This window comes from Rana temporaria, chromosome 4 (genome assembly GCF_905171775.1).
Source record: "Rana temporaria chromosome 4, aRanTem1.1, whole genome shotgun sequence".
Taxonomy (NCBI): domain Eukaryota; kingdom Metazoa; phylum Chordata; class Amphibia; order Anura; family Ranidae; genus Rana; species Rana temporaria.
In genome coordinates, this window is record NC_053492.1 from 187,435,273 (window position 1) to 187,461,728 (window position 26,456).

Genomic DNA, 26,456 nt, shown 5'->3' on the forward strand with positions numbered 1-26,456 from the left:
TTAATGTCGTCTGCTACTGTCATGTAAATGAACCTTAGTCTGGCTCTCAAGAACCTTTCATTGTGTGATGCTAATTGACACTGTATTGTGTGAATTTCTATTGATGATAAATGTGTTTCGTATAGCAGGTGAGAAGAGCTTATCTCGGAGTCACCTTGTCTGGGTAAATGATTAGTAATTAGCTCATGTAGATTATCTCGAAGTCTGTCTCCTAAAAGATGTCTATTGAGCTCCTTGTGTCATGTTTTGGGTGGAGTTGGGTCATTGTTCATTGTGGTTCCTAAACTGTATATAAGAAGCCTGAGTTTCCCATTAAAGTCTATCCGTTTTGAACCAGATAACAGAGTTGTGTGTCTCGTTTCTGGGGAATCCTATGGGTCGTGTTTGTCTGCTGGATTGTGGAGTATCGATAAACTGTCATGGGTTGGTGGAATGGAATATCGTAAATGGTGTTAACCCCTGACCGTTACAATTGTTGGCTAGCAGTGGGATGATTCCATCGCCAGAAGAACTGCTACAAGAGGACACAGGACAATGGAGACACAGTATGAACGGCTGAAGCTCTCTTCCCTCAAGGACTTACTGGAGAGCCGGGGCAGACCAGCCAACAACCGTAAGAAAAGGGACATTATCGCAGAACTTGTCGAAATGGATAGAGCTGAAAGGCCCAGGCACCCGAGGAGGCAAGTTTTGATCGGGCTGTTAAATTAAGACTGGCACAGTATGGTCCTAACCCTCCAGCAGAAATCATAGACCTAGTTATAGCTGCTGTGGATGCAACTCGGCTACATCAAAGAGGTGCTGCAGCAGCAGAAGTCACAGCAGTACCAACTGAAGAGAGAGGAGAGGTACAGATACCAGTCACCATGGAAGAGGAATTCAGAAGGAGGTTACAAGAAATGCGGATACAGCACAGAGGACCAGTATCAGAGGAGGCCTTGCTGGGATGGTCTGATTTGATCCGTTGCCAACTCTGGAAGGAAGAGCTAGCTCTTGAGCAGCAACACCAGGGAAAGGTCCTCCCCTCCATCTATGTAAGGTACTGGCCGTAGTATGACGTACGAATGCCGTTGTTGGGGGAACAACCGAAGCAGGAGTGGACAGCCGAGTTAATCAGCCTGATCTGGGCAGAGATGCAGTTGGACGAGAGCTACAGAGCCCTCCGGTGGTATGTAGCCCAAGAGTGCCCGTGGTCAGTGGATGACAGCCCCAAGGAAGGCTATGACTATGATGGCCTGGGATTGTTGTATTGGAGGATGTCCAGTGATCCTGACTTTGGGAGTGATCGGGAGTGGCGCTTGGAGGAAATAATGGAGCACAGAGAGCAAAAATTGAATGTCTCGGAAGGACACTGGGCACAGGAAGATTTGGAGTTTCTGACCGTTCAGGAATAAGAGCTGGAGATCGCCTACAGACAGCTGCTAGACTCTGCTCAACAGCAGGGTGGGGCTCCCCTTGCCTGGGACTATGAGGAAATTTCAGATGACAGCTCTGAAATCCTGGCTGATGATTTGGCAGTGGAAGATCGGAAGATTGCCATCCCTAAAGCCGAAGTGGATGATGTGGAGTTCCAGGGGGCTAGGGAAGTTGGCTCATCTCCCCAGCCACAGATTACCGAATGTATGGATTTAATGGACTGTTCAGAGGATGTTATGGATTATGCATCGCCTGCTCAAGTATGTCAGTACTTGAGCAGGCGATGCATAATCCATAACATCCTCTGAACAGTCGAATAAATCCATACATTCGGTAAGGACAGAGTACGGCAGACCCCTGCTCTACACCCATTGCAGTTTTGGAGGCCCGAGGTGAGAAGGTGATGGTTCCTCTTTACCAGTGGATTTCAGAGATACAGGGAGGAGAAGCAGCCATTTTCCCTCCCCAACAGTTAGCCAGAGCAGATGGTGTGGAATTCTCAGCAGAAGAGCTGGCAACAGAGCAGGGTGCCACAGGCATCTTCTCTCAACTAGCAGGACAGGGAGTTCATGTGGTAGTGGATGTGACTTCAGTCTCCACTTGTGCACCCCAGGGATGGGGGACAGTTGGCCCAGATCCCCAACAGCATGATGAACTGAGCCCAGTCACCCTGTCTTCTCTCCAGTGGCTGAAAGGATTCCAGGGAGAAGGGCCAGTCCAGGCCTCTCCCCAGCGGCAGGCATGTTCTCTAAAAGAGGCAGAGGTTGGCTGGGTGAGTAATGCTCTGTTTGGAGCCATTTTTTTGGGGTACTGTCTGGATACCAGCATTGGAGGAATGGAACTATTGACTAACTTTGAAGTCAACCCGTCTGGGGTCTCCTCCTGTGTTAGTCTCCTGCCGAAAGGGGAAACATGTAATGGGAGGGCCTGTGGGACCCAGAGGCTCTTGAAGGGTGTGGGGTACTCCTGTTTCAGCTTCACCAATGACTGTTGTGTCTAAAGTCACCCTATGTCCACTAGGGGCATAGGATGACTGAGAAATGATATCTTGGATTACAGGAGATGGGACAGTAATGATAATTCACAATGTATTCCAGGAAATCTTGAAATATTACAGGTTGTTGATTCTAAACCCAACCAGTCAATAGAAAGAGTGATTCATTCAATGTGGGAACACAGCCTGTTAAGGTGTTTAATGTCATCTGCTACTGTCATGTAAATGAACCTTAGTCTGGCTCTCAAGAACCTTTCATTGTGTGATGCTAATTGACACTGTATTGTGTGAATTTCTATTGATGAAAAATGTGTATTGTATAGCAGGTGAGAAGAGCTTATCTCGGAGTCACCTTGTCTGGGTAAATGATTAGTAATTAGCTCATGTAGATTATCTCGGAGTCAGAATGGCTGTCTCCTAAAAGATGTGTATTGCGCTCCTTGTGTCATGTTGTGGGTGGAGTTGGGTCATTGTTCATTGTGGTTCCTAAACTGTATATAAGAAGCCTGAGTTTCCCATTAAAGTCTATCAGTTTTGAACCAGAGAATAGAGCTGTGTGTCTCGTTTCTGGGGAATCCTATGGGTCGTGTTCGTCTGCTAGATTGTGTCGATAAGCTGTCGTGGGTTGGTGGAATGGAATATCGTAAACGGCATTAACCCCTGACCGTTACAGTACCTACTCCCAAATAAAACAAAAATCCAAAAGTAATATGGGAGTGGACGAGGAAGATGAATGAAACTTCCCTTTACAGGTTAACTTCTGCTTTAATGGGTGTCCTGCACTCTGCTTTCTCTAGGCAAGATTTGACTGGCAGATCTTCTTCTACACTCTCTTCTCTACACTCTGTACCCACTGCAGGTGGGAGGGTATTCACATTTATCATCAATAAAACCAGTTTACTTCACAGACTACATTTGTATGTGAATACTCCTGGGATCCAGCTGCAATACAGTTTATTTGACATGTTTAATTCAAATGAGCGTCTTTAGGAGTGGCAGATGATGAATTTTTCAGCAAATTACAATGCAGATGACCTTAGGTAAGAATCCTAATAACATCAATAAAGAGTTAAAAGCCCACAATTTATGGCATTTTGCCCAAGAACAAAATGAAAATCCTGAAAGGATTGCGTTTACAGCTATAAAAAAAAACTAAAGCTCTGTTGCAGAAGTTGTATTAAGCTTAGAGGAAGCTCTAGGAAAGAAACATGGTGGATTTATGAGTTTAAAATCCAGACTGAATGTAGACTGGGACATCAATTGTTTTCTGGATAATTCCTAGCCATAGAGGGGGTATAATATTATTATTTTTTCAATTAATATAAGTGTTTGGTTGTGAGAACACCTTTAGGCCTGATATATTCCAATATTCCATTTAAGGTATGTTTATGAAATTATTTATATTTTAAAATCTTCTTGCAAGTGTATACTGGTTTTGAACATGAAATTTGTTATGTGCTAATGAGTACAGCTGAGGAATTTAAACAATTTATTGAAGCATTAAGAATCTGCTCCATAATCCCTGAATAAGCTCAGTTGAGCAAAACATGTCAGGTGGACTGTAGTACAGAAGTTTCTATAAACTGGATTGTAGGATGTATGCTATTTTTTTTTTTTTTTACCAATTTAGGATTTTGTGTTCCGTTTTATATGATCATTTTAGTTGTTACATTTTGAGAATTATAATTGCACTATTAAGTGCTTTTTTTTTTTTTTTTTTAGTTCACTGAAGTATCTGTGAAGGCACACAATAGGTGTACCTCGAGAATCCCATGAGTATTCACACACTTGTAGGAGTAGGCTGTCATAGTCTGTGAAGTAAACAGCCTTGATTAATGGCAAATGCATATACTGTGTACGCCTATTTGTAGAAGGTACGCATTGTGGAGGAAATTCAGACATCTGCCAGTCTAGTCTTTCCTAGAGATAGTAAAGTGCAGTACACCCAATAAGGGTTTGATGAAGCGAGACCTGACCTATGGACTATGGAGTCCATACCTATGGTGAGTGCTTTAATTAATTGGTGGAGGAAAGTTCATATATAAAAAAAAAAAGCTAAGTGACAAAATAAACACCAGTGTTATTTTCTATTGACTTACAAGTTCACAGCGTTGCATACCTTTCTTAACGAATGTTTTGAAAGATGGCATATTGTCTGTTTACACTGGCTGCTAAATAAGATTGGATAGCACAGACTTTAAATAAACTGTTTATTAATTAGTGGTTCTTAGTTGTTTATTGACACAATAATGAGCAGTGTTTATAATTGGATATGAGTGTTTCTGCATATTACCAGCCCTTTTCACATTTAGTATATGTTTGCATTAATAGTTTCCTAAGATTTAAATGTAAAATGTTTTACTCTAATGAGTCTAATGTAGCCAGAATGTGTCACCATTGTGAATAGTTAGCAAATAAGCATGGAAATATCCATATACAATATCTTCCTATTATTGACACCGCGTATTATTGAGGCCTCGTACACACGGGCAAGAATCTCGCCAGGAAAAAAACATTGTTTTTCCCAACGAGATTCTCTTGCCGCCCGAGTGTACACACTGACCTTTCAAAAGAACCACAGTTCTCTTGAAAGGCAGGAACACGATGATGTCATCGCGTACGACAAGCATGCGTCGCCGCCATCTTGCTTCACCCTACCTATGCCGTGGAAGGTACCGCAGATGCGTCAAAGTCATTTCGAGCATGCGCGGGTTTCCACGGCGACAGGTAAGTATACACACTCTCTGGTTTCTGGTCGGGAAACAGGCCGACAAGAATCTCGACGAGAAAATAGAGCGCAGGTTCTCTATTTTTCTCGTGGAGATTCTGGCCAGATTTCCCGACGAGAAACCTGAAAGCCTCGTACACACGAATGGTTTTCTTGGCAAGAAAGCTCTGCCAGCAGTTTTCTTGCTGGTTTTTGCAGAGAAAACCGGTCGTATGTACAAGGCCTTACAGTTAAGATACCTGTGGTTCAGCAGGTACAAAGAAAGTATTGGTGTTTCTTTACTAAAATAGAGTTTACAAAATGAAATGTCACAGAGACATTTGTAAATAATGTGCTCCAATCATGTAGAAGAAAAAAATTTTTTTTGTTGTAACTGAAGATGACTCAATGAGGTTAATTTATTAAATGATGTATATTAATAATTTTGTAAAATGGAAGAACAAGTACACGTGCCCTAAATGTTATCAAATTGTAGGTAGCCTACAAAGTAATGATGCAATGCTATATAGTCCCATCCCGAATTTTCACATAAATACCTCTTACTCACACATCCATTGGTGATATTCTGCACATTTACTGGACCTGTTCATTTGCAAACTTTTTCTTCTACTTTGGACTGTTTTGTACGGACATTCCCAGGAACCCTTGGTTGGCTGTCTTGTACAGAGCAATAGACAGTGTAAATCCCAACACATTTTAGTGCAGCATTCCTTGCAGATTATTTGCTAGAAACTGTACGAGGCACCTTGATCCATTCTTGGGAGTTAAACAAAGAGTAGATAATATGATTAATACATGCCTGAGAAGTCTTTTGGATGATTAAAAAGCGGAGGTTCACCCTAAAACAATTATATACCATTCCATCCAGCATACTGCCGACATGTACAGTATGCTGTTTTTTTCGCTGTACATACCGTTTTATACTTTTTTTTCTTTTCTGACTCCCGCGGGGAATAGGCGTTCCTATGAAGAGGCGTAGATGATTGACGTGCGGATTAGGGGCCTCACACGTTCCGAAAATAGCCGGACTGGGATTCGGCTCTATACGGCGCTATACGGCGCCTGCGCACAGACTAGGAGCCATGTAGAGCTGACTGCGCAGGCGCCGTATATAGCCGAGTCCCAGTTTGGCTATTTTGGGAACGCGTGACGTGCCTTATCCGCACGTCAATCATCTACACCTCTTCATAGGAACGCCTATTCCCCGCGGGAGTCTGAAAAGAAAAAGAAGTATAAAACGGTATGTACAGCGGAAAAAAAAAAAAAACAGCATACTGTACATGTCGGCAGTATGCTGGATGGAATGGTATATAATTGTTTTAGGGTGAACCTCCGCTTTAACATGTAATGTTGGGGTTGGCCTGTCATCCACGCTGTTTGCTATAATTTTTCCAATGCTTTAGTGAAGATAACCCACCTCCTTCTCCCTTTTTCCCCACATATACTAATCCCCCCTTCTTTCTTGTTTCTGATACTTTTCCTCTTATATATTTTCCTATTTCTTGCTCTTTGGATTATATTTTTTTGCATAAAAAAATACCCACTACTAGAAAAAACTGTCAGCACTGGTCGGAGCCACTGTACAAATGGCCCAATTTTAGTACAGTGATCTCCTCCGCTGAGCTGCTGTGTCCCCCCCAAACAGAACACTCCGGTCAGAGCTCTCAGCCATTGGCTGAAAATACTGATTGAAAGCTGGTCAGCTGCTTTTTTCCAGCATGGAAAATGGCTGGCTCCTGTCAGACCAGCTGTCATACACATGTGGGTTGAATGTCGGCTGTTTTTTATTGAACTGGTCGATGTCGCCAAAATTTGGCCCACGTGTACAGGACTTAACTGATGGATGTTGTTCATAATCTTTATTGCTACATGTTGTTGATCATCTGTACATTCTTCTTGCTGTTTGTCTGACAGTAACAGTTATGTTATCAACATCTTATACTAGCATGCCCCCGTGATAACACTTCTGATAAATGTAATGTTCTTGTAGTTTTCATGGTTTAGTTGAAGCTTGTTACTTAAAATATAACAACAAAATAGTGAAACAAAACTTAAAGTAGAACAACAGTTTTTTCATTATGGATAAAGTCAGGTTACAAAGTCTGACTTTTTTTTGGTATCTGTGTCACACTGGAGATATTTCCTCTAAAAAAGTAAGTGAGAACATCTCTGGTTGTCCCCAGGGTCACCATAAATTTTATCACAATTGGAAGATTTCCCCAAATTCTGGATTTGTCTTTACTTTCACTTTCGATTATAACAATGAACAGGACACATAGTAAGGATGAATCTCATAATGGGGGACACAGACAGCAATATAAAATCAGACAGCTGTTCTAAACCCTATCCACTCTGTTTAAAGCTAAATAATAATAATAAGTTTTGCTTTTAGTTATACTTTTACAAATAAAGTAGAGTTGTGTTCACACTGAATTTCTAATTAAAATGTTTTTAATATGAACAGAACCACATCTTGTTTATAAAGCTTAATGGGCATGCACCTTTCAGGTGAACATTCTATAATCCTTTAGAAGATCAACTTTTGAGTTCTCCTCAGTACAACATAATGGCAGTTCATAATTATCAGAATCCATATTTTACTGAGATGACATCAGCAAAATGAAATGGAATTAATTCTGATTACCTAATTTTGCACTTCAGCTTTGGTATTTGCAAAGTTCTTTTAAATAGGAGGTATTCGTTGGTAATTGTCAAAACAATAAGATTGATTTGCTAAAGATACTGAGAGTCATTCAAACAATGAGTAAATATTCATTTTTATTATTCAGTCATGTGAAAAGTAAATTCCTGTTCAATTTGAATACCCAATCATGTGAAGATGCTTTTCACATGTGAAACTTCACACAGTTTTGAGTGAAAATGATCAACTCATTTGGCTTGGTTTACTGAAGGCAAATAGGCTGGTCACTTTGCAAGGGAAGTTGCACTTTTAATGAGACTTTTCCCTAGAGCTTAGTGAATAAAGTGAAGCTCTGCTGACTTCAATCATCCAATCATGTGCAAGCAAAAATGCTGTTTTTTTTAAATTCCCCTGAAATGTAAAAAAAAATATGGGGGCAAATTCCCTTACCAATTCTCTTGCAAAGTGAATAGAGTATTTTTTTTTTTTTTAATATAGTAAAACATACTCAATACGTTTACTAGCATACTTCAATATGATTTTAAATATATCTTGTGTGTCACCGGTGCAAAAAAATAAATAAATCTATATATTGTGGATCTTCTGCGGAACTGTGTACACCTCCAATGTTTTAGAGCAGTTGTTCTCAATCTTCTAGTGCCGTGACCCCTTGATAACATTTCCCAAGTTGTGGGGACCCCTAACAGTAAAATTATTTTTGTAGCATGGTATAATCGCAGGTAGTGTCACTCACTGTGTCTCCAGCTTCACTGTGTTTCCGACTTTGTGGTGTATCGTAGCAGTGACACCTATGCCAAAATCAGGAGATAGGGTCTCCTCCAGCCCCTCCCATTTCACATTCCTCACCAGTCAGCTGACCTCTAGTCTTTGCCCCCCAGCCATGCCGTGAACTGAATGGGCACCTGCGAAAAGGCTGAGTGGACGGCTGCGGGCTCCAGGGATAGCCCTGCTGGGTGGCTCCAAAAAGGCTGGGAGAGTGATGCGGGCTTCAGGAACAGCCCAGGATTTGGTGACCCCTGACAAATCATCATTCGACCCCCAGGTTGAGAACCACTGTTTTAGAGTGTATAAAAATATATGTATATTGCTCTGTGTTGAAAGCAAATGTGTGACTGCTAATCCACCAAATCGTGCCACCGCCACCAACTTCTGAAGTGGGCACTCACCAGAACTAAGTATAAAATATGCCTGTCGTTTAGCTTAGGGTAGACCACTCCTCTCCCAGGGGCTAGTCTGCCGTTCGTTTCCATCAATGTATTCCAATGTTCCTCTCATAGGGTTTCTGGTTGGTTATTACACTTTCATATAAAGCAAGGGACTGATCATAGCGTAGTATGTTCAACTTTTATTATAAAATATGTAAATATAAAATCACACTCACATTGTTGAGTGCCTCCAGACCGGCACCAAGTCTTTCCAGCAGTACCTAGCGAAAGACGCTCTCCAGTGTGTGGATCCCCTCGGCTGGCGTGCGCTCCACGCCTCAGTAATCACCCGGGTCAAAGGCGGGAGGTGACGTATGACGTCCAACGTTAACCCAGAAGCCCCTACGCGTTTCGCAATCCACCGTGCTTCCTGACGAAATTTGAAATAAGTATTATTTTTACAGGTTGGGCTTTTTTGCATATATATTATGGATGTTATATACATTGGGTTCAATATGATTTTGCCTACTGTTAATAGCATCATAATTACAGAATGCTGTTATTAGCAGCACGATATTCAAGGAAAGTCGCTAAAAATTACTTTGCAGTTGTGATCATGTCATTGCTGTAAATACTGGAATGTGTGGAATGTGCATAGATACAAATGGAATGTATTCTGTGCTCTATATCCTAACTGTGTGAAATGAAAGTATGCTGTTGTCAGGTGAGGGCTGGCAGCCTTAGGCCTGGGGGGCAAGTCCAGTCAAGTGGCCCATAGAGCGTAGAAAAGTGATGGATCGAGGAACACAGTCTAAGATTTTTCATGATCACAAGAGTCCGCACAGAGGCCCCCTTACATCAGAGTCTGCACAGAGGCCCCCCTTACATCAGAGTCTGCACAGAGGCCCCCCTTACATCAGAGTCTGCACAGAGGCCCCCTTTACATCAGACTCTGCACAGAGGCCCCCCTACATCAGAGTCCGCACAGAGGCCCCCCTTACATCAGAGTCCGCACAGAGGCCCCCATTACATCAGAGTTTGCACAGAGGCCCCCCTTACATCAAAGTCCACACAGAGGCCCCCTTACATCAGAGTCCGCACAGAGGCCCCCCTTACATCAGAGTCTGCACAGAGCCTCCCCTTACATCAGAATCCGCACAGAGGCCCCCCTTACATCAGAGGCCCCCTTACATCAGAGTCCACACAGAGGCCCCCTTACATCAGAGTCCGCACAGAGGTCCCCCTTACATCAGAGTCCGCACAGAGGCCCCCCTTACATCAGAGGCCCCCCTTACATCAGAATCCGCACAGAGGCCCCCCTTACATCAGAGTCCGCACAGAGGCTCCCCTTACATCAGAGTCTGCACAGAGCCTACCCTTACATCAGAGTCCGCAAAGAGGCTCCCCTTACATCAGAGGCCCCCCTTACATCAGAGTCCGCACAGAGACCCCCCTTACATCAAAGTCCACACAGAGGCCCCCTTACATCAGAGTCCGCACAGAGGCCCCCCTTACATCAGAGTCTGCACAGAGCCTCCCCTTACATCAGAATCCGCACAGAGGCCCCCCTTACATCAGAGTCCGCCTCGAGGTCCCCCTTACATCAGAGTCTGCACAGAGGCCCCCCTTACATCAGAGGCCCCCCTTACATCAGAATCCGCACAGAGGCCCCCCTTACATCAGAGTCCGCACAGAGGCTCCCCTTACATCAGAGTCTGCACAGAGCCTACCCTTACATCAGAGTCTGCAAAGAGGCTCCCCTTACATCAGAGGCCCCCCTTACATCAGAGTCTGCACAGAGGCCCCCCTTACATCAGAGGCCCCCCTTACATCAGAGTCCGCACAGAGGCCCCCCTTACATCAGAGTCCGCACAGAGACCCCCCTTACATCAGAGGCCCCCCTTACATCAGAGTCCGCACAAAGGCCCCCCTTACATCAGAGTCTGCGCAGAGGCTCCCCTTACATCAGAGTCTGCACAGAGCCTACCCTTACATCAGAGTCCGCACAGAGGCTCCCCTTACATCAGAGTCCGCACAGACCCCATATACATCAGATCTGATGTAAGGGGTGTTCTGGGAAACTTGATTTAAGGGTGCATGCTGTGGACTATTGTGTAAAGAGGGTCTCTGCTCACCAAAGCCTGACCCCCTCCCCTTTATCAAAGTCCACAAAGCACCCCTTTTTATACACTGGGAGGCAGGAGAGACTAGAGAGGGTGAGCTTAACAGGATGGAGGCTGAGGCGCAGGCAGGTTGTCTGATGCTTTTTTGGGTTCAAACTTCCTGTCCAGTGCCCACACATGCCCGGGGAGTGTGGGCAGGGCAGACTTAGAAGGAGGAGGAGCAGATGAGCTCTCGCTCTCCTCGTGTCTGTGCAGAGAGAGAAGGGGATGTCAGCTCTGGTGTGCGCTGAGACTGAGCTATGTGTGAGACGAGACATAGCTCAGCTTTGCAGCCATCTACCTCAGAGCTGACACAGGCACGGCTGCGCAGTGGGAGGTAAGCAGCGGCCGTGACCTGTGTTAACAGAGCTCCAGCAGGCATATTCCTGCTCTGCAAAAACAGCATTTGGTAGTGGCGGCCTTTGGCTGTGCATAGTGTCACCAGCCCGGGGGGAGATTTCCACCCTGCCCCCCCTGCCAGCCCTCCCCTGGCTGTTGTGCATAACTAACAGACTCTGCTTCTTAATTTGGGGCTTACACTTATTATGGGTCAGGCAATGTCAGTAGGTCACTGGACATACAGTACATTGGCCAGACTTGTATCATCTTTACACCAAGATTAGATTCAGTCAGAATCTTTGATAGAACTATTTTCAGTTCATCTTGAATAAATGGTTTGAAAATGATTGTAATGCCATCTACTGTACACATGCTGCAAATTATTACACAGAGAAAATTACCAAAGGGATACGTATTGAAACAATATGTGGGAATCTTCATAGGAAACATGTACTATATAAGACAGTTTAGCATAGCCTTTTTATCCCCTGGGGTGCCTTCAGGTTTATTGAGGGATGCCTTGGCCAAATGCCTATAGTTCCTAATTTTTCTTATACAGGCCAGTGGGTGGATAAAGCCTGCCTTTTAGTTACATCAAGCCACATGTTTTCATTGTGCACCATTACAACCTTCTAGCCCCTGGCATCCTAACAACCAATGATGTAATTGGTTGATAAGGAGAACGTTTGGTGCCTGCACTGCCCTCCCCTGCCCCTCTCTGTCAGGACTGGGGTCACATTAGCTGAGGGAGAAGAGAAACATTGGAACACTAGTGAATACTAGTGTGCAAAAGTGTATTTTCTTTGGAAGAGTAAATCATCTCTAATGTTGGGTGTCCTACATGTGTGAATGTTGCTATATTATAAAAAAACTATTAGCTTTTTACATTTTAGGATGAGTGCCCCAAGATTGTGCATAATTTTAAAGGGTGTCTTGATCGAAAAAAGGTTGAGAAACATTGGGTTAGGAAACCAGCTCTAAATAGTATTGTTCCCATTTAAGGTAATTTGCACTTTCAGTACTGTATTTGCCCACACTTCTTATTTCCAGCTTTCATCCACGTAGAAAAACAAAACAGAAGCAAAAGACAGAGGTGCCGGAGGGTAGTTAGCATACACCAGTACATCACCAGCAATTACCCTCTAATAATTAGTGTATAGAAACCATAACACTAAATGTTGATACTATTAATTACAGTCTGTTGTTCTATGAGATATTTTAGTTGTTATGATACTAATTGTGTATTATTTGTTCTAGGAGATTAGTGTGTGGCTACAACACAATTGAAGTAGAAGTTGCCCCACTATGGAAACTGTTTTTATATAAGGTAATCAAATTATTAAATAACTATACTGTATACAAATTCACACCTTAAACTGATCTACAGGGAAATAGCCATCCAATTATAATTAGAAAAACAGACAGAAACAGCGTTAGCAATGCACATTGGTGAAGGTAAAGACAAGGGCAATATTTACAATTAGGCACAAGGGCACATGCTTAGGCAGCACAGAAAAATAGGTTGGTTTTTCTTGTATAAATACTGTATTTATTGGTGTATAACACTCACTTTTTTACCCTGATAATAGAGGGTAAACTGTGCCTGCGTGATATACGCAGGGGGCTGTGGGAATTTTTTTTCCTGAAACTTCCCTCTTATGCCCTGTATACACGATCGGTTCATCCGATGAAAACGGTCTGATAGATTTTTTCATCAGATATTCGATGAAGCTGACTTCCATCAGTCATGCCTACACACCATCGGTTAAAAAAACGATCGTTTCAGAACGCAGTGACGTAAAACACAACGACGTGCTGAGAAAAATGAAGTTCAATGCTTCCGAGCATGCGTCGACTTGATTCTAAGCATGCATGGATTTTTAACAGATGGACACAGACGATCGTTTTTTTCTATCGGTTTTTTAACCATCATTAATTTTAAAACAAGTTCCTAGTTTTTTTAACCGATGGATAAATAACCGATGGGGCCCACACACGATCGGTTAGTCTGATAAAAACGGTCCATCAGACCGTTTTCATCAGACAAACCGATCGTGTGTACGCGGCATTAAAGTTAGGGTAATAAATAAATATGGTAATAGTCACACATTTTTAAAATAGGGGTAATAATCCTATTAATTGTTATTTATTCATCCTCCTTGCTGGAATAAATAAGTAAAAAAGGCATTTAAAAAATAAAGCTAGAAATGCTTCACCACCTCCCTTGTATTTTGCTGTCTTAGGTATTTCCACAAATCTAGCCATGCAGATAGTGTCTTGTTGAAGTTTGAACCCAAATCAAGCCATGGGTATTGCCCTAACTGGTCTGTCAAACTCCTATTTTTATGTATCTGCAACAAACATCCAGACTTGTGCATTTAGACTGTCATTGGGGAAAGTAAAAAATAAATAAAATAATTTAATAATATTTAGCAGAAAGTTTTATTCCTTATTAGCGTAATCTTGTAATGCCGCGTACACACAATCGGTTAAACTGATGAGAATGGTCTGATGGACCATTTTTATCGGTCAAAACCGATAGTGTGTGGGTGCCATCGGTTAGTTAACCATCAGTTAAAAAAAAGGCAACTTGTTTTAAAATTAACCGATGGATTCCTAACCGATAGGACAAAACTGATTGTTAGTAGGCACGACCATCGGTTAAAAATCCACCCATGCTCAGAATCAAGTCGACGCATGCTTCGAAGCATTGAACTTCGTTTTTTTTAGCACGTCGTCGTGTTTTACGTCACCGCGTTCTGACACGATCGTTTTTTTACCCGATGGTGTGTAGGCGCGACGGACCATCAGTCAGCTTCATCGGTTAACCGGTCCGTTCTCATCGGATAGACTGATCGTGTGTACGCGGCATAATAGTAATTTGTAATACAAGTCCTGCCATAATAAATCCTACATATTGTAAAAAAAGTGTATACGTGGTAATATAATTACTTTACTGTTAACTGTTATTGACAGATTATTTTATTTTCTTGTCTTTTTTTGACAGGTGTTAGATATGCTGTATATATACCAGTTTTTTGCCATTACCCTTATGCTAGTAGAGGGATATCTGGGTTATGCAGTAGCCATTCTGATTTTATGTGCTTGTAATATAACTGTATCACTTGTTGAACTCCGAAAGGTAAGTTGTATAAATATACAAAATTACAAAATTATCCACTTATAAAATAATATTTTGTGCTGTAACAAATATCGTCATCATCTTAACTAGAAATAAGTGACAGTTTGCCCGACCTATACTGGTAATATTGAGAGTCTATGTGCAGGTAAAAATAACACAGACCCAATACTGTATAATTATGGGTTGGAGAGGTTGTATTGACACTGACCCTGTACCCTGTGAGATTAACAGCCAAGAAGAGCCAACAACAACATTTTTGGTATTTGTCCTGAATCTCACTTTCTTTCTCTGAGCAGTAAGGAACATTTGATTATCTCTGAAATTAACACTGTATGCCTAAGGCCTTGTACACACGACCGAACATGTCCGATGAAAACGGTCCGCGGACTGTTTTCATCGGACATGTCTGCTGGGAGCTTTTGGTCTGATGTGTGTACACACCATCAGACCAAAATCCCCGCGGACAGAGAACGCGGTGACGTAGAAGACACCGACGTTCTCTAACACGGAAGTGCAATGCTTCCACGCATGCGTTGAATCAATTTGACGTATGCGCAGGATTTCGGGCCGCTGGTTATACGTCATAACCAGCGGACATGTCCGATGAGTCGTACTAACCATCGGACATGTCCGACGGACAGGTTTCCAGCGGAAAAGTTTCTTAGCATGCTAAGAAATTTTTGTCCGCTGGAAACCTGTCCGCTAGGCCAGGAAACCTGTCCGCTAGGCCGTACACATGGTCGGACATGTCCGCGGAAACTGGTCCGCGGACCAGTTTCAGCGGACATGTTCGCTCATGTGTACGGGGCCTTAGGCTTCTTAAGGCAGAACAAAAAAATCCCAGTATGTTCCCTCAGCCAAAAACTGATACGACAACTGACCTTTGTAACAAAAAAAAAAATACAGAATTGAAAAAGATCTGTATTGGGAAGGTATACCTGAAGTTGAAAATGTATGGCTATTTTTGCATGGTTACATTGGTCCAGCATAGAATTCAGAAAAAAAACATGATACAAATGTTATAAAATAATTATTTGATCCCCAAGAATATCATGACATAGTATTTGGTGGAGAAACCCTTGTTGGCAATCTCAGAGGTAAGATGTTTTTTGTAGTTGGTTACCTGGTTTGAACACATCTCAGGTGGGATTTTGATCCACTCTTCTTTACAGATCTTTCTAAATCCTTAAGGTTTCTTGGCTGTCTTGGCAACTCAGGCCGTGTACACACGGTCGAACATGTCCGCTGAAACTGGTCCGCGGACCAGTTTCCGCGGACATGTCCGACCGTGTGTACGGCCTAGCAGACAGGTTTCCAGCGGACAAAAGTTTCTTAGCAAGCTAAGAAACTTGTCCGCTGGAAACATGTCCGTCGGACATGTCCGATGGTTAGTACACCTAATCGGACTTGTCCGCTGGTTATGACGTGTAACCAGCGTCCCGAAATCCCGCGCATGCGTTGAATTGATTCGACGCATGCGTGGAAGCATTGCACTTCCGTGTTTGAGAACGTCGGTGTCTTCTACGTCACCGCGTTCTCTGTCCATGGGGATTTTGGTCTGATGGTGAGTACACACATCAGACCAAAAGCTCCCAGGAGACATGTCCGATGAAAACGGTCCGCGGACTGTTTTCATCGGACATGTCTCCTCGTGTGTACGGGGCCTTAAAGTTTCAGCTCCCTCCATAAATTCTTTATAGGATTAATGTCTGGAGATTGGCTAGGCAACTCCATGGCCTTAATGTGCTTCTTCTTGAGCCACTCCTTTGTTGCCTTGGCAGTATGTTTTGGGTGCATCTTCCATTGTCATGTGGGAAGACCCACCCACAACCCATCTTCAGTGTTCTGAGGGAAGAAGGTTCTCATCCAAGTTTTTTTACAATACATGGCCCTGTCCATTGGCCTCTCAATGCGGCAAAGTCGGCTTGTATCTTTAGCAGAGAAACAGCCCCAAAGCATAATGTTTCCATCCTCGTGCTTGACTGTAAGGATGGTGTTCTGGTCATAGTCAACACTTTCCTTCCTCCAAACATGGCAAGTCGAAATAATGTCAAAGAGCAAAATTTTGGTCTCATCTGATCACAGCACTTTCTCCCAATCCTTATCTGAATAATTTAGATGTTCAATGGCAAACTGCAGACAGGCCTGTACATCCGTCTTCTTCACTTTTCCATGATCAACCTTACCCCGTGAGGTTAAATACTGCATGGCTCTTGGGCAATTGATGGTTATTTTGTATTTCGTCTATTTGTGAATAATCAGTTGTCTCCTTCTCATCAAGCTTCTTGCTGATGGTTTTGTAGCCCATTCCAGAATTGTGCAGGTCTACAATCTTGTCCCTGATGTCCTTTGACAGCACTTTGGTCTTGCCTGTGATGGTTATGTTTGAAAGAAGAAAGATATTCTGTGGACAGGTGTCTTTTATACACATAATGAGTTGTTACTAGGAGCACCTTCTAAAATTGACAGGACTAATCTGTGTACCACATGAGCACATACTGTAAGCAAGTCTGTGGGAGACAGAATTATCGTTGGTTGGTAGGGGATCAAAAACATATTTTACTCACTGAACTGAAACTTAATTTATAACATTTGTATCATATGTGTTTTTTCTGGATTTTTGGTTGATATTCTGTCTCTATGATTTAAAAAACACCTATGATAGCAATTATTGACCCTTCATTACTTTGTAAGTGGGAAAACTTACAAGACCTGCAGGGGATCAAATAATTATTTTCGCCACTGTAAGTGACATGCCTGGCTGATAGCCAAGGAAACTGGGATCACTGTAGTAGGCACTGCTACTACAGTGATCACCTCTAGTATCCAAGTCCTGTGCTGAGCAGCTGCTCTGCTGCTTATTGAACCCAGGTGGCTACCCGCTTGGCACAGATGCCATCTACAGAACACTTTGCATTTTCTCATGAATGAGGTGGAGCAATGAAGTTATAATCTCCAATTAGATTATTGTTAAGATAATGTGTTCACTATGTAGCAGGGCAGCCGCTCTGCATGGGACCTGAAAGTTAGCGGCGATCACTGTAATAAACACTGTAGTAATTTCCAGCTTCCAAAGAGATTAGCCAGATTTGGCACATGCATTTTTGCAGTGTTATACTAGCCAAGCTTGGACTACTGTAACAATGCAAAAAAAGTCCATAACTAAATTTCAACTTTAAAGATGTTTGCTTTAGGGTTATAGAGTGATTGTGTGCATGAGCCCAAACAATTGTTTCATTATATAAATTATTATAATAGTTGTTATTACTGCTACTGCAACAATTTTTTTTCCTGTACTGGCCACTTAGCACTAGACCACTTAGGACTACTAGCACTTGCTTGCTAAAAAATAAATCTGATAAGCCACTAGGGACAGAGTAATTTGCAGACAAACTATGGTTAAAAGTTCATTTCTAGCACTGCTGGCCCCTCTCTCCTGACACACCTAATATCCACGGCACTGGTCCCTGGTAGTGTTCTTACTATGCTGAAAGCTTTCTTGCTATCTCTCCTTGATTTAGAAAAACCTCAGTTAAATTCAAGGCAGTAATAACAAAACAGGGACATGCAGTCAGGGGAGGCAGAGCTCCCATGAACATAAAAAAACGATCGACTTCGAGAGTCGTAGCTCGGTGACCTGGGGTCACAGAGACCCCACATTTGGGGGGTAGGTAGCTGAAGTCCTACCCCACCACTGGTCAATAGGCTCCTATCATCTATGGTTCTGGAGATACGGGGCTCCTTGTGCAGCCTGTCAGAAACTACATACAGAGCAACCAGTTGAAATACAAGCTGGCATACTCTGTTAGCAGCAGACTGAGAGGATGAGCTCACAGTGCCTCCCCTAACTTTTTGTCAGAGGCACTGAGCACAATAGACAGCTTGAGCCTTGGACCAATGGTAAAGTACCATTATCCCAAGCTGTCCAATAAAAATGCTGCAGTGGAGGCATGCCTCCAACTGCAGTGTCATAGAAGGGGGCGTGTGTCTAAAAGAAAAATGCTCCCTTCCAGCCCAGCCCTCTTAACTACAAGGAAAAAACATGAGTTTATGTGTATAAGATTTACCCATAATCCCATGTTTTTCTCACACAGACAAGAGGGAGAATGAGAATCTGCTGCTGCTGAAAAGGTACAGGCTAAATCATATATTATTATTCTATATGTTATAAGCTAATGATTTATTATTTATCTATTTACTGTGAAATGACTGGTTTAAAGTTATAGCTTCAAGCTTCAGTAATGTGTCCATTAAGCTATCTGCTTGAGTACAGTTTTTGAAAATATAGTAAATTATCTTAAACATAATATATAATATTTATTTGCATATTACTTACTTATGGTAATTAACCCCTTGCCATCCAGGCCAATTCTGACACTTCTCTCCTACATGTAAAATCATATTGTTTTGCTAAAAAATTACTCAGAACCCCCAATCATTATACATAATATTTTAGCAGACACACTAGGGAATAAAATTGTGGTCATTTCAACTATTTATGTTACACGGTATTTGCAGTGCAAACACATTATTTTTGGTAAGAAACTGTTTCATAAATCAAAAATATATGAAAATAAATAAAGTTAGGCCGATTTTTGTTTTTTATATATACTATTAAATATGATATTATGCAGAGTAAATAGATACCTAACATGTCTCGCTTTAAAATTGTACATACTCGAGGAATGGCGTCAAACTTCAGTACTTAAAAATCTCTATAGATGACGCTTTAACTTTTTTTTACAGGTTACATGTTTAGAGTTACAGAGGACATATATTTCTAGAATTATTGCTCTCGCTCTAACATTTGTGGCGCATGTAATGTGTGTATATGTCTCTGATACTAGCCAGTGCCTCACTAGCCACTGTCCTGGAACACAGCTGACACTAATATGGGGCCCCATGATCTGCAGCTATGACTGTGTTTAGAGGTACTCAAATGTTTGCCAGTATTGACTGATATGCTAAGAAAACCCTTTATTACCCCTGTATAATGTATAATTTGCACAGTAAGAATTTGGAGTACTTCATTATTGAGTAGATTGCATTCTCAACCCATGATCTTCCTCTAGGGGTCATTTAGATATTAAATTCCCCATTTGGTTTTCTTATTTTTTTACATTTGGGTTAGAGAGTAAGGGGGCAAGGAGATGGTGAAAGACTGGATTTATAGGCATGAACTGAACCCCTAGGTCAAGTTAGCTCTAAAGATGGGTGGGGAGACAAAAGCAAACTACAACTATCCAGCTTTTGAAAAATAGATCATAAGGCTGTAGTTGCTGGCAAAGCAGATTCTCTAATATGTGCTCATCACTAGAAATACCAGAAAACCAATAGTATTAATGATACAATGAATTTGTTGCAAATATTTTTTAATATTGTTACAGCTGTCTACAAAGCTCCACAATCTTGTCAAAACTCATAACAACATGAAATGTACTGTCTGTCAAAGAAATGGAGGTATGTAATTTGATTCCTTCCTAGTCATAATGGTGTATATTGCATACAATTGTTAAGTTTAATAAGAAAAAGTCTTCTTTATTATCGTAAGTATATGACGTGATTAGAATTTTTAAATACATAGTGGTGGCATAAAATCCCCACACTATTGTATGTGTCCCAGGGCATAGAAGTTTTACATTTGGGATATTTTCAAATAACGTTTCTTATTTTAATATTCTAATTCATGGCCCTTCTTTTGTAGTTTTTGCAGCATTGCATTCTTTTGCAAACTAATTTATCTGGAATTCTAATCTCCTGGCTGCATCTCAGCAACTTAAAAACAGCTTTGTGTGACTGACTCTTTACGCAAAGGCTTAATTGTCTTTAACACACACTCTAACTTTATCTAACTCTATGTTTCTGTTCTCTCTATATAAAGTTCAGAACACATTTAGCAATATACAGTACAATGCTAATTATAGCTTAGTGCAATTGCAGCTCCAATCCTCAATCAAATACAGACAATAAGTAAAAACATAATAAGTGACAATATATGCTAGACCAAAGAAGTGAAAAGTCCAGCCTAATACAACTATGAAAGAAAATTCAAACAAAACATTACTAATTCTTGTGCATATTCGATCAAAAGTTATTCCTCCAACAGTATTGTGGATACTGGCAGAATCCTATTTTTCTCCTTTGGGTCCCCCTATGATGACAAACCTTTTATGCTGTTTATGACCATTTCGAAAATTGGAGTCATTACCATTTGGTAAGTGTTCACCTTTTATCACAAAGTAGTGTAGAACTTACTTGGAGAAATTCACACCTTGGAAGAATGGATTTTTGTTACACCTGCGCAAGAATTGGGAATGTTTTATTAGAATTTTCACATTTGTATTAAGTTGGACTTTTGCACTTATTTGGATTTATATTAGCTTTGGTCAAACACAGGTTGGCACTTATTATGTTTTCACTTATTATTTGTATTCCATTGGGGAAAAGCGCTGCACCTGCACTTACAAGTATTGTGTGTTAGATTTTTTGTTAGATTTTGTTTATGCGTGATTACATTAACATTTTATAAAATGCTGAATAATTATTCCTGCTATGCTTGATGTATGCTGGTGTATCAACACTTTCCATTGGTAAAAGACTAGGTTTTCCTATTTGCAAAGCATGAGGACATTAAGGCTTCATTTCCACTGGCGTTTTTACAGCCACTGTTGTTAGGCTTTTTTACAGCTTAAAAACGCCTGTCCATGTTTATTTTGTAAGGAGAAAAAAAAAATAAATAAATAATTTGTGAGCTGCAGCTTTAAAAATGCCGCGGTCGCGTTTTTGCGCGTTTTTGAGCGTTTTCGCGCGTTTCTGGCGTTTTTACAGCTCTACTCTGGAGCTTCAGAACGCCCTGGTCCTGCGTTTTTTTTACAGCTCAAAAACGCCTATGCCATTTGCAGCTCAAAAACGTCTATGTGGGCATGATGCCATAGAATAACATGGACAGGCGTTTTTAAGCTGTAAAAAACGCTCAGAAAAGTGGCTGTAAAAACGCCAGTGGAAATGAAGCCTTAAAGTAAAATTGCTTTTGCTTTCAGTTCATCTCACAGCTTCAAAGTATATGACATTTCTGACAGGATCAACATTTATTTTTTGTACTTAATTTTTGAAAGGCAAGAACGGTTATTTTGAAAGGCAAGAACGCAGTGATGTCATCGCGTATGATGAGCATGCGCTCCTCACATTCGATCCCGTCGCTGCCATCTTGCTGCACTCTACCTATGCCTAGGAAGCTACAGCGCATGCATCAAAGTCATTTCGAGCATGCGCAGGTTTCCACGGTGACAGGTAAGTATACACACCCTCGGGTTTCTCAGCAGGAAAACACTGCCGAGAATCACAACGAGAAAATAGAGAGCAGGTTCTCTATTTTTCTCATCAAAATTTTGGGCAGTTTTGTTGACAAGAAACCTGAAAGCCTCGTACACACGCTCGGTATACTCGGCAAGAAAGCTCTGCCAGCAGTTTTCTTGCTGGTTCTTGTCGAGTAAACCAAGTGTGTGTACGAGGCTTGAGAAATAAGCACAAACTTAAAGCCTAAGTTTAGTCAAATAGTTAAAAAAAAAAAAATCACAAGAGACATTGCTTACATTTAATGAAATGTGTCCCTTTTGCTGCTATGCATAGTAGTGCTGACTATTTCTGTTATTTCCAGTCACCTCCTCAATTCATTGAAAGATGTACTACTGCCTCCTTCAATAAAACGTAAAAAAATCTATGAGTTGATGGGTGGATGGATGAATAAAATGTCCTCCATTCATAGATCGAGTTTTATTCATGGAAGCTTTGATCCTATGATGAAGTTGACGATAACAGGAGACAATCATATTACAAACAATACAGTGTCATTTGTGGTGTCTTGTCCTTTTACATAGACCCTTTATTGATCTTTGTATAATTTTACTAGCTGATTTAGTTGTATTATGTACTGCAGATGTATGAATACTCGGTTCTTCCTGTTTACATCATGATCAGCTGTGATTGGACATGGCTGATCACGTGGTAAAGAGCCTCTGACAGAGGCTTTTTACAGAGAACGGTGATGTGGTGTGTCAGACTGACACACTACACCACCGATCGCCGCGCTGTGTGCCCCCAGGGGCGCACAATCGTGGCTTATTCTGCTGAATCTCATATGACGCACAGTCAGGATAACAAAACCACTTCCCGGCTGTAATTCTACTATAGCACTGAGAGTTGTAAAATATTAGCAAGAGAAGGGCGCACCCACCTAGCGCATTACCAAAATATTTTTTTTTCCAAAATAAAAACGTTGATGGTTATACCCACATACAAGTGATGTACATAGGCATATCCAGGCCGGACTGGCCATAGGGCAAAACGGGCATATGCCCGGTGGGCCGCGGTGGCCTGCGGGCTGGTTGCGGCCCGCGAACGGCCCTCGGCGGCCCACGGGCCGGTTGGGGCCCCCGCGAACGACCCTCGGCGGGCCGCATGTCACCTCTCCCCAGGGCCAGGGCCGTCTTACCGAGCGGCACACCTGGGCAGTGCCCAGGGGCCACAAGTGCTAATGGGGCCCCATCAGGACTGGCTCCGATCTAGGGGGATGCAGTACGCATGTGCAGTTCCCGGCCGGAGCCGACAGAGACCGAGAGACAGAGTCTCTGGTGATCTGACAGAGTGCAGTCACTTGTACCCTCCCCCTTTCTCTCAGTGCGCCTTATTCAAGTTCCTCACAGGAGATGCTGAGAGGGGGAGGAGTGGAGCCATGCAGCCTGCAGTGGAAGACGGAGTTCAGCCTATCCTAAGGTAAGCTGAACAACATGCAGACAGTCCTGTTAGTGGCTTATCTTAGTGGGCAGGAAGAGGGGGAGAGTATGGGCTCTGTGTAGTGTGTAGTAGGCCCCCTTCTCATGCTGTATCACAAGATCGTTTTTATGTGTGGCTGTGAACTGCTCTGCTTCTAAAGGGAGCATGTTTTCTGAGATCTCCCTCAATCTCTATTACACCTCCCTGTCCCTACCTTTTACCTGCTCACCGAGCACAGTCTCCTCTCCTGTATGACCACCTCATGTGTCAGGCTGTGGCACCACAAATCCCAGCATGCCAGGAGAGGGGAGGCAGAAGCAGCAATATCACAGATCAGGCTGGTTTTGTAGATGAAAAGTGCTGGTGTTGTATAGTGTGTTTTATAAAATGTATGATAATTATATGTTTGATTATTATGCTTGATGGTCTTAAGGTGTTTATTATTCATAAATTTTTAGTAGTGAGCAAATTTGCTGTGGAAGCGCATTGGAGTATTTCTTTTTCTTTATAATGGAAAGACATAGTAGTGGAGTGATGGGGAGGGGGGTGGACAGAGAGATGGAAAGAGTGAGGAGTGAGTTAGGGCCCTTTCACACGGGGCAGATCAGTAATGATCTGCCTCCATGTGTCCGTAAGCTCAGCGGGGATCGCTCCGTAAATCTATCTATCCATCTTTCTTTCTTTCTATCTTTATCTTTCTATCTATATCTATCTTTCTTTGTATCTATTTTTCTTTCTTTCTTTCTTTCTTTCTTTCTTTCTTTCTTTCTTTCTTTCTTTCTTTCTTTCTTTCTTTCTTTCTTTCTTTCTTTCTTTCTTTCTTTCTTTCTCTCTCTCTCTCTCTCTCTCGCTCTCTGTCTATCTATATTTCTTTATCTCACCCCACATCCCATCATCTCCCCCTTGTCATATGTCCCCAGAGCAAGCTGCTTGCTCTGGGGACACTCGTGCGTGCTTGCTTCTGAGCCACCTCTGTGTGTCTATGGGACACACAGAGTCTGGCTTAGTCCTGCCCCCAGCTCCCTCCTCACTGGCTGTGATTGACAGCAGTAGGAGCCAATGGCTCTCACTGCTGTGTCTCAGCCAATAAAAAGGGAGAAACCTGGGAGAGACACTACTCTTGTGTACATCATTGGATCAAGATGAGGCTTGGGTAAGTATTAGGGGGATACCTTCATGCATAGAATTGATTAAGGTAAAAAGCTTCACCCTTTGCAACCCCTTTTTAAGGTCAAGGGATCAAGTGCTGACATCATCTTTTGGGGGGAGGTTTGAATGTGCTCATGTGATTACCTTTTTCCCTCCACCCAGCCTGGAGACATTATTACGCTCATGCATCTGAGTTTGAAGCATCACATGAATCTCCATTTTCTGGTCAGTTCCACTCTGCTTATAGTGACCTAGTCACCTCGAGCTGCCTGATGCCCTTGTCAGCACCAGCTGCTCAGATTTTTTAGTACTTGAGGCCTTACATCTTACATGAAGCCTTTGGACCTAGTTGCATTACTGAGGTTACACCTCTCAGTGTACCCACCAGCTTTGCACCTCCTCTGAGATGTCTCCTGACCTTAGTGGTCAACAGCTTCTTAAGAGTCAGTTTGTTTGTGTTTATTGATGATTGTGGTTCACTGGCAAGGTTACTCAGCTCAAGACCTTTGCTTATAAAGACCACTTATTGTAGGCCATTGATCCCTTCCTCATTTGTCAGGAACATTCTTACTCCTTCTTCTTTTGGGGCTTAAAGTATGTTCAGGGAACCCTCTCCCAATACAGTATTATTCTTTTCTGTTGCCTCCCAGTCCTTGTCAGCCTCCCATACTAAGTCTGGGAGCCTGGACTTGGGATAAAACACTATGATGGCCTCTCCAGACCAAGAAGTTCCTGGCATCACTTGTCAGTCTCTTGAGCTGAATGTGTATTTCATGCAGGCAGTCGCATAGCTATCAATTGGGATACAGAAGCTGCACAGACACAGCCACTGCTCCTAATGTGACATCCGTGCAGGTGTGGGTGTATGGCTCTAAACGCCCAACAGTTTCTGAATATCTTTGTCCATCAATGGACTCCAAAAAAAGATTTTACGGTAAGTACAAAAATGATTAATGTGATTTTAATAAATGAAAATGTGAAATGTATATCTGTATATGAGAAAGAAAAAAAGAGATTTATAAAAAAAGTACAAAAAATAATGTTTATGAAATATTCCTCTAATTAATAAATAGCTTAACAACATCAGTCCCACATGTATTTCCTTGCAGACTACAGCGAAGTTGAATCTCGCCATTTGGTTCCAGGGGACATTGTTGTTTTAACTGGCAAGAACTTTTTTATGTCATGTGATGCAATTTTAATCAACGGGACATGTGTTGTGAACGAGGGAATGTTAACAGGTAAGTTATATCCTATCCTTTATATATTAAAAGTTGACCACAAGTGAAAACAATGCCACATGTACACTGTTTTCAGATTTGACATTGACACTGTTTCCATTTTGACACGGATGGCCACTTTCATGCCTCTTGCAAACCAGTGTTCTTTTCTGTACAAAATGTGCACCTCTCTACCCTCAAAAGAATGTGGCTATCATTTTTTAGGTGTAGGTATACTGCTAATTCCTGACCTACAGAGCTCATCCTCTTAAATTTGGCTATCTGTTTGTTAAGAAGTTGTTTTATCCCCCCTTTTGTACAGGTTTTTGCATACCCCATTACAGTGCACAACAGTATATTAACCATGTTGCTTTGCTTGTGTTTGGGTGATGGGCCTTTCTGGTTTACAAGAGTATATCTAAGGCCTCGTACACACGATCAGTTAACCAGAGGATAACGGTCTGATGGACCGTTTTCATCGATCCAAACCGATCGTGTGTAGGCCCCATAGGTTAGTTAACCTTCAGTTAAAAAAATGGCCACTTGTTTTAAAATTTAACTGATGTATTGCTAACCTATAGGTCAAAACCGATCATTAGTACGCACAACCATCGGTTAAAAATCCACGCATGCTCAGAATCAAGTCGACGCATGCTTGAAAGCATTGAACTTCGTTTTTTTCAGCACGTCGTTGTGTTTTACGTCACTGCGTTCTGACACGATCGTT

General features: G+C 42.1%; 1 protein-coding gene across 1 annotated transcript in view; it reads left to right on the forward strand.

Moving 5' to 3' along the window:
* The window catches only part of LOC120936829 (probable cation-transporting ATPase 13A4), a 129,037-nt gene that overhangs the window by 26,328 nt on the left and 76,253 nt on the right, over nt 1-26,456 (forward strand). The window contains exons 6-9 of the mRNA XM_040349528.1: nt 12,704-12,773; nt 14,454-14,588; nt 19,976-20,048; nt 25,619-25,750. Coding sequence (XP_040205462.1) covers nt 12,704-12,773; nt 14,454-14,588; nt 19,976-20,048; nt 25,619-25,750 — 410 coding nt within the window. The remainder of the gene's footprint in view (nt 1-12,703; nt 12,774-14,453; nt 14,589-19,975; nt 20,049-25,618; nt 25,751-26,456) is intronic.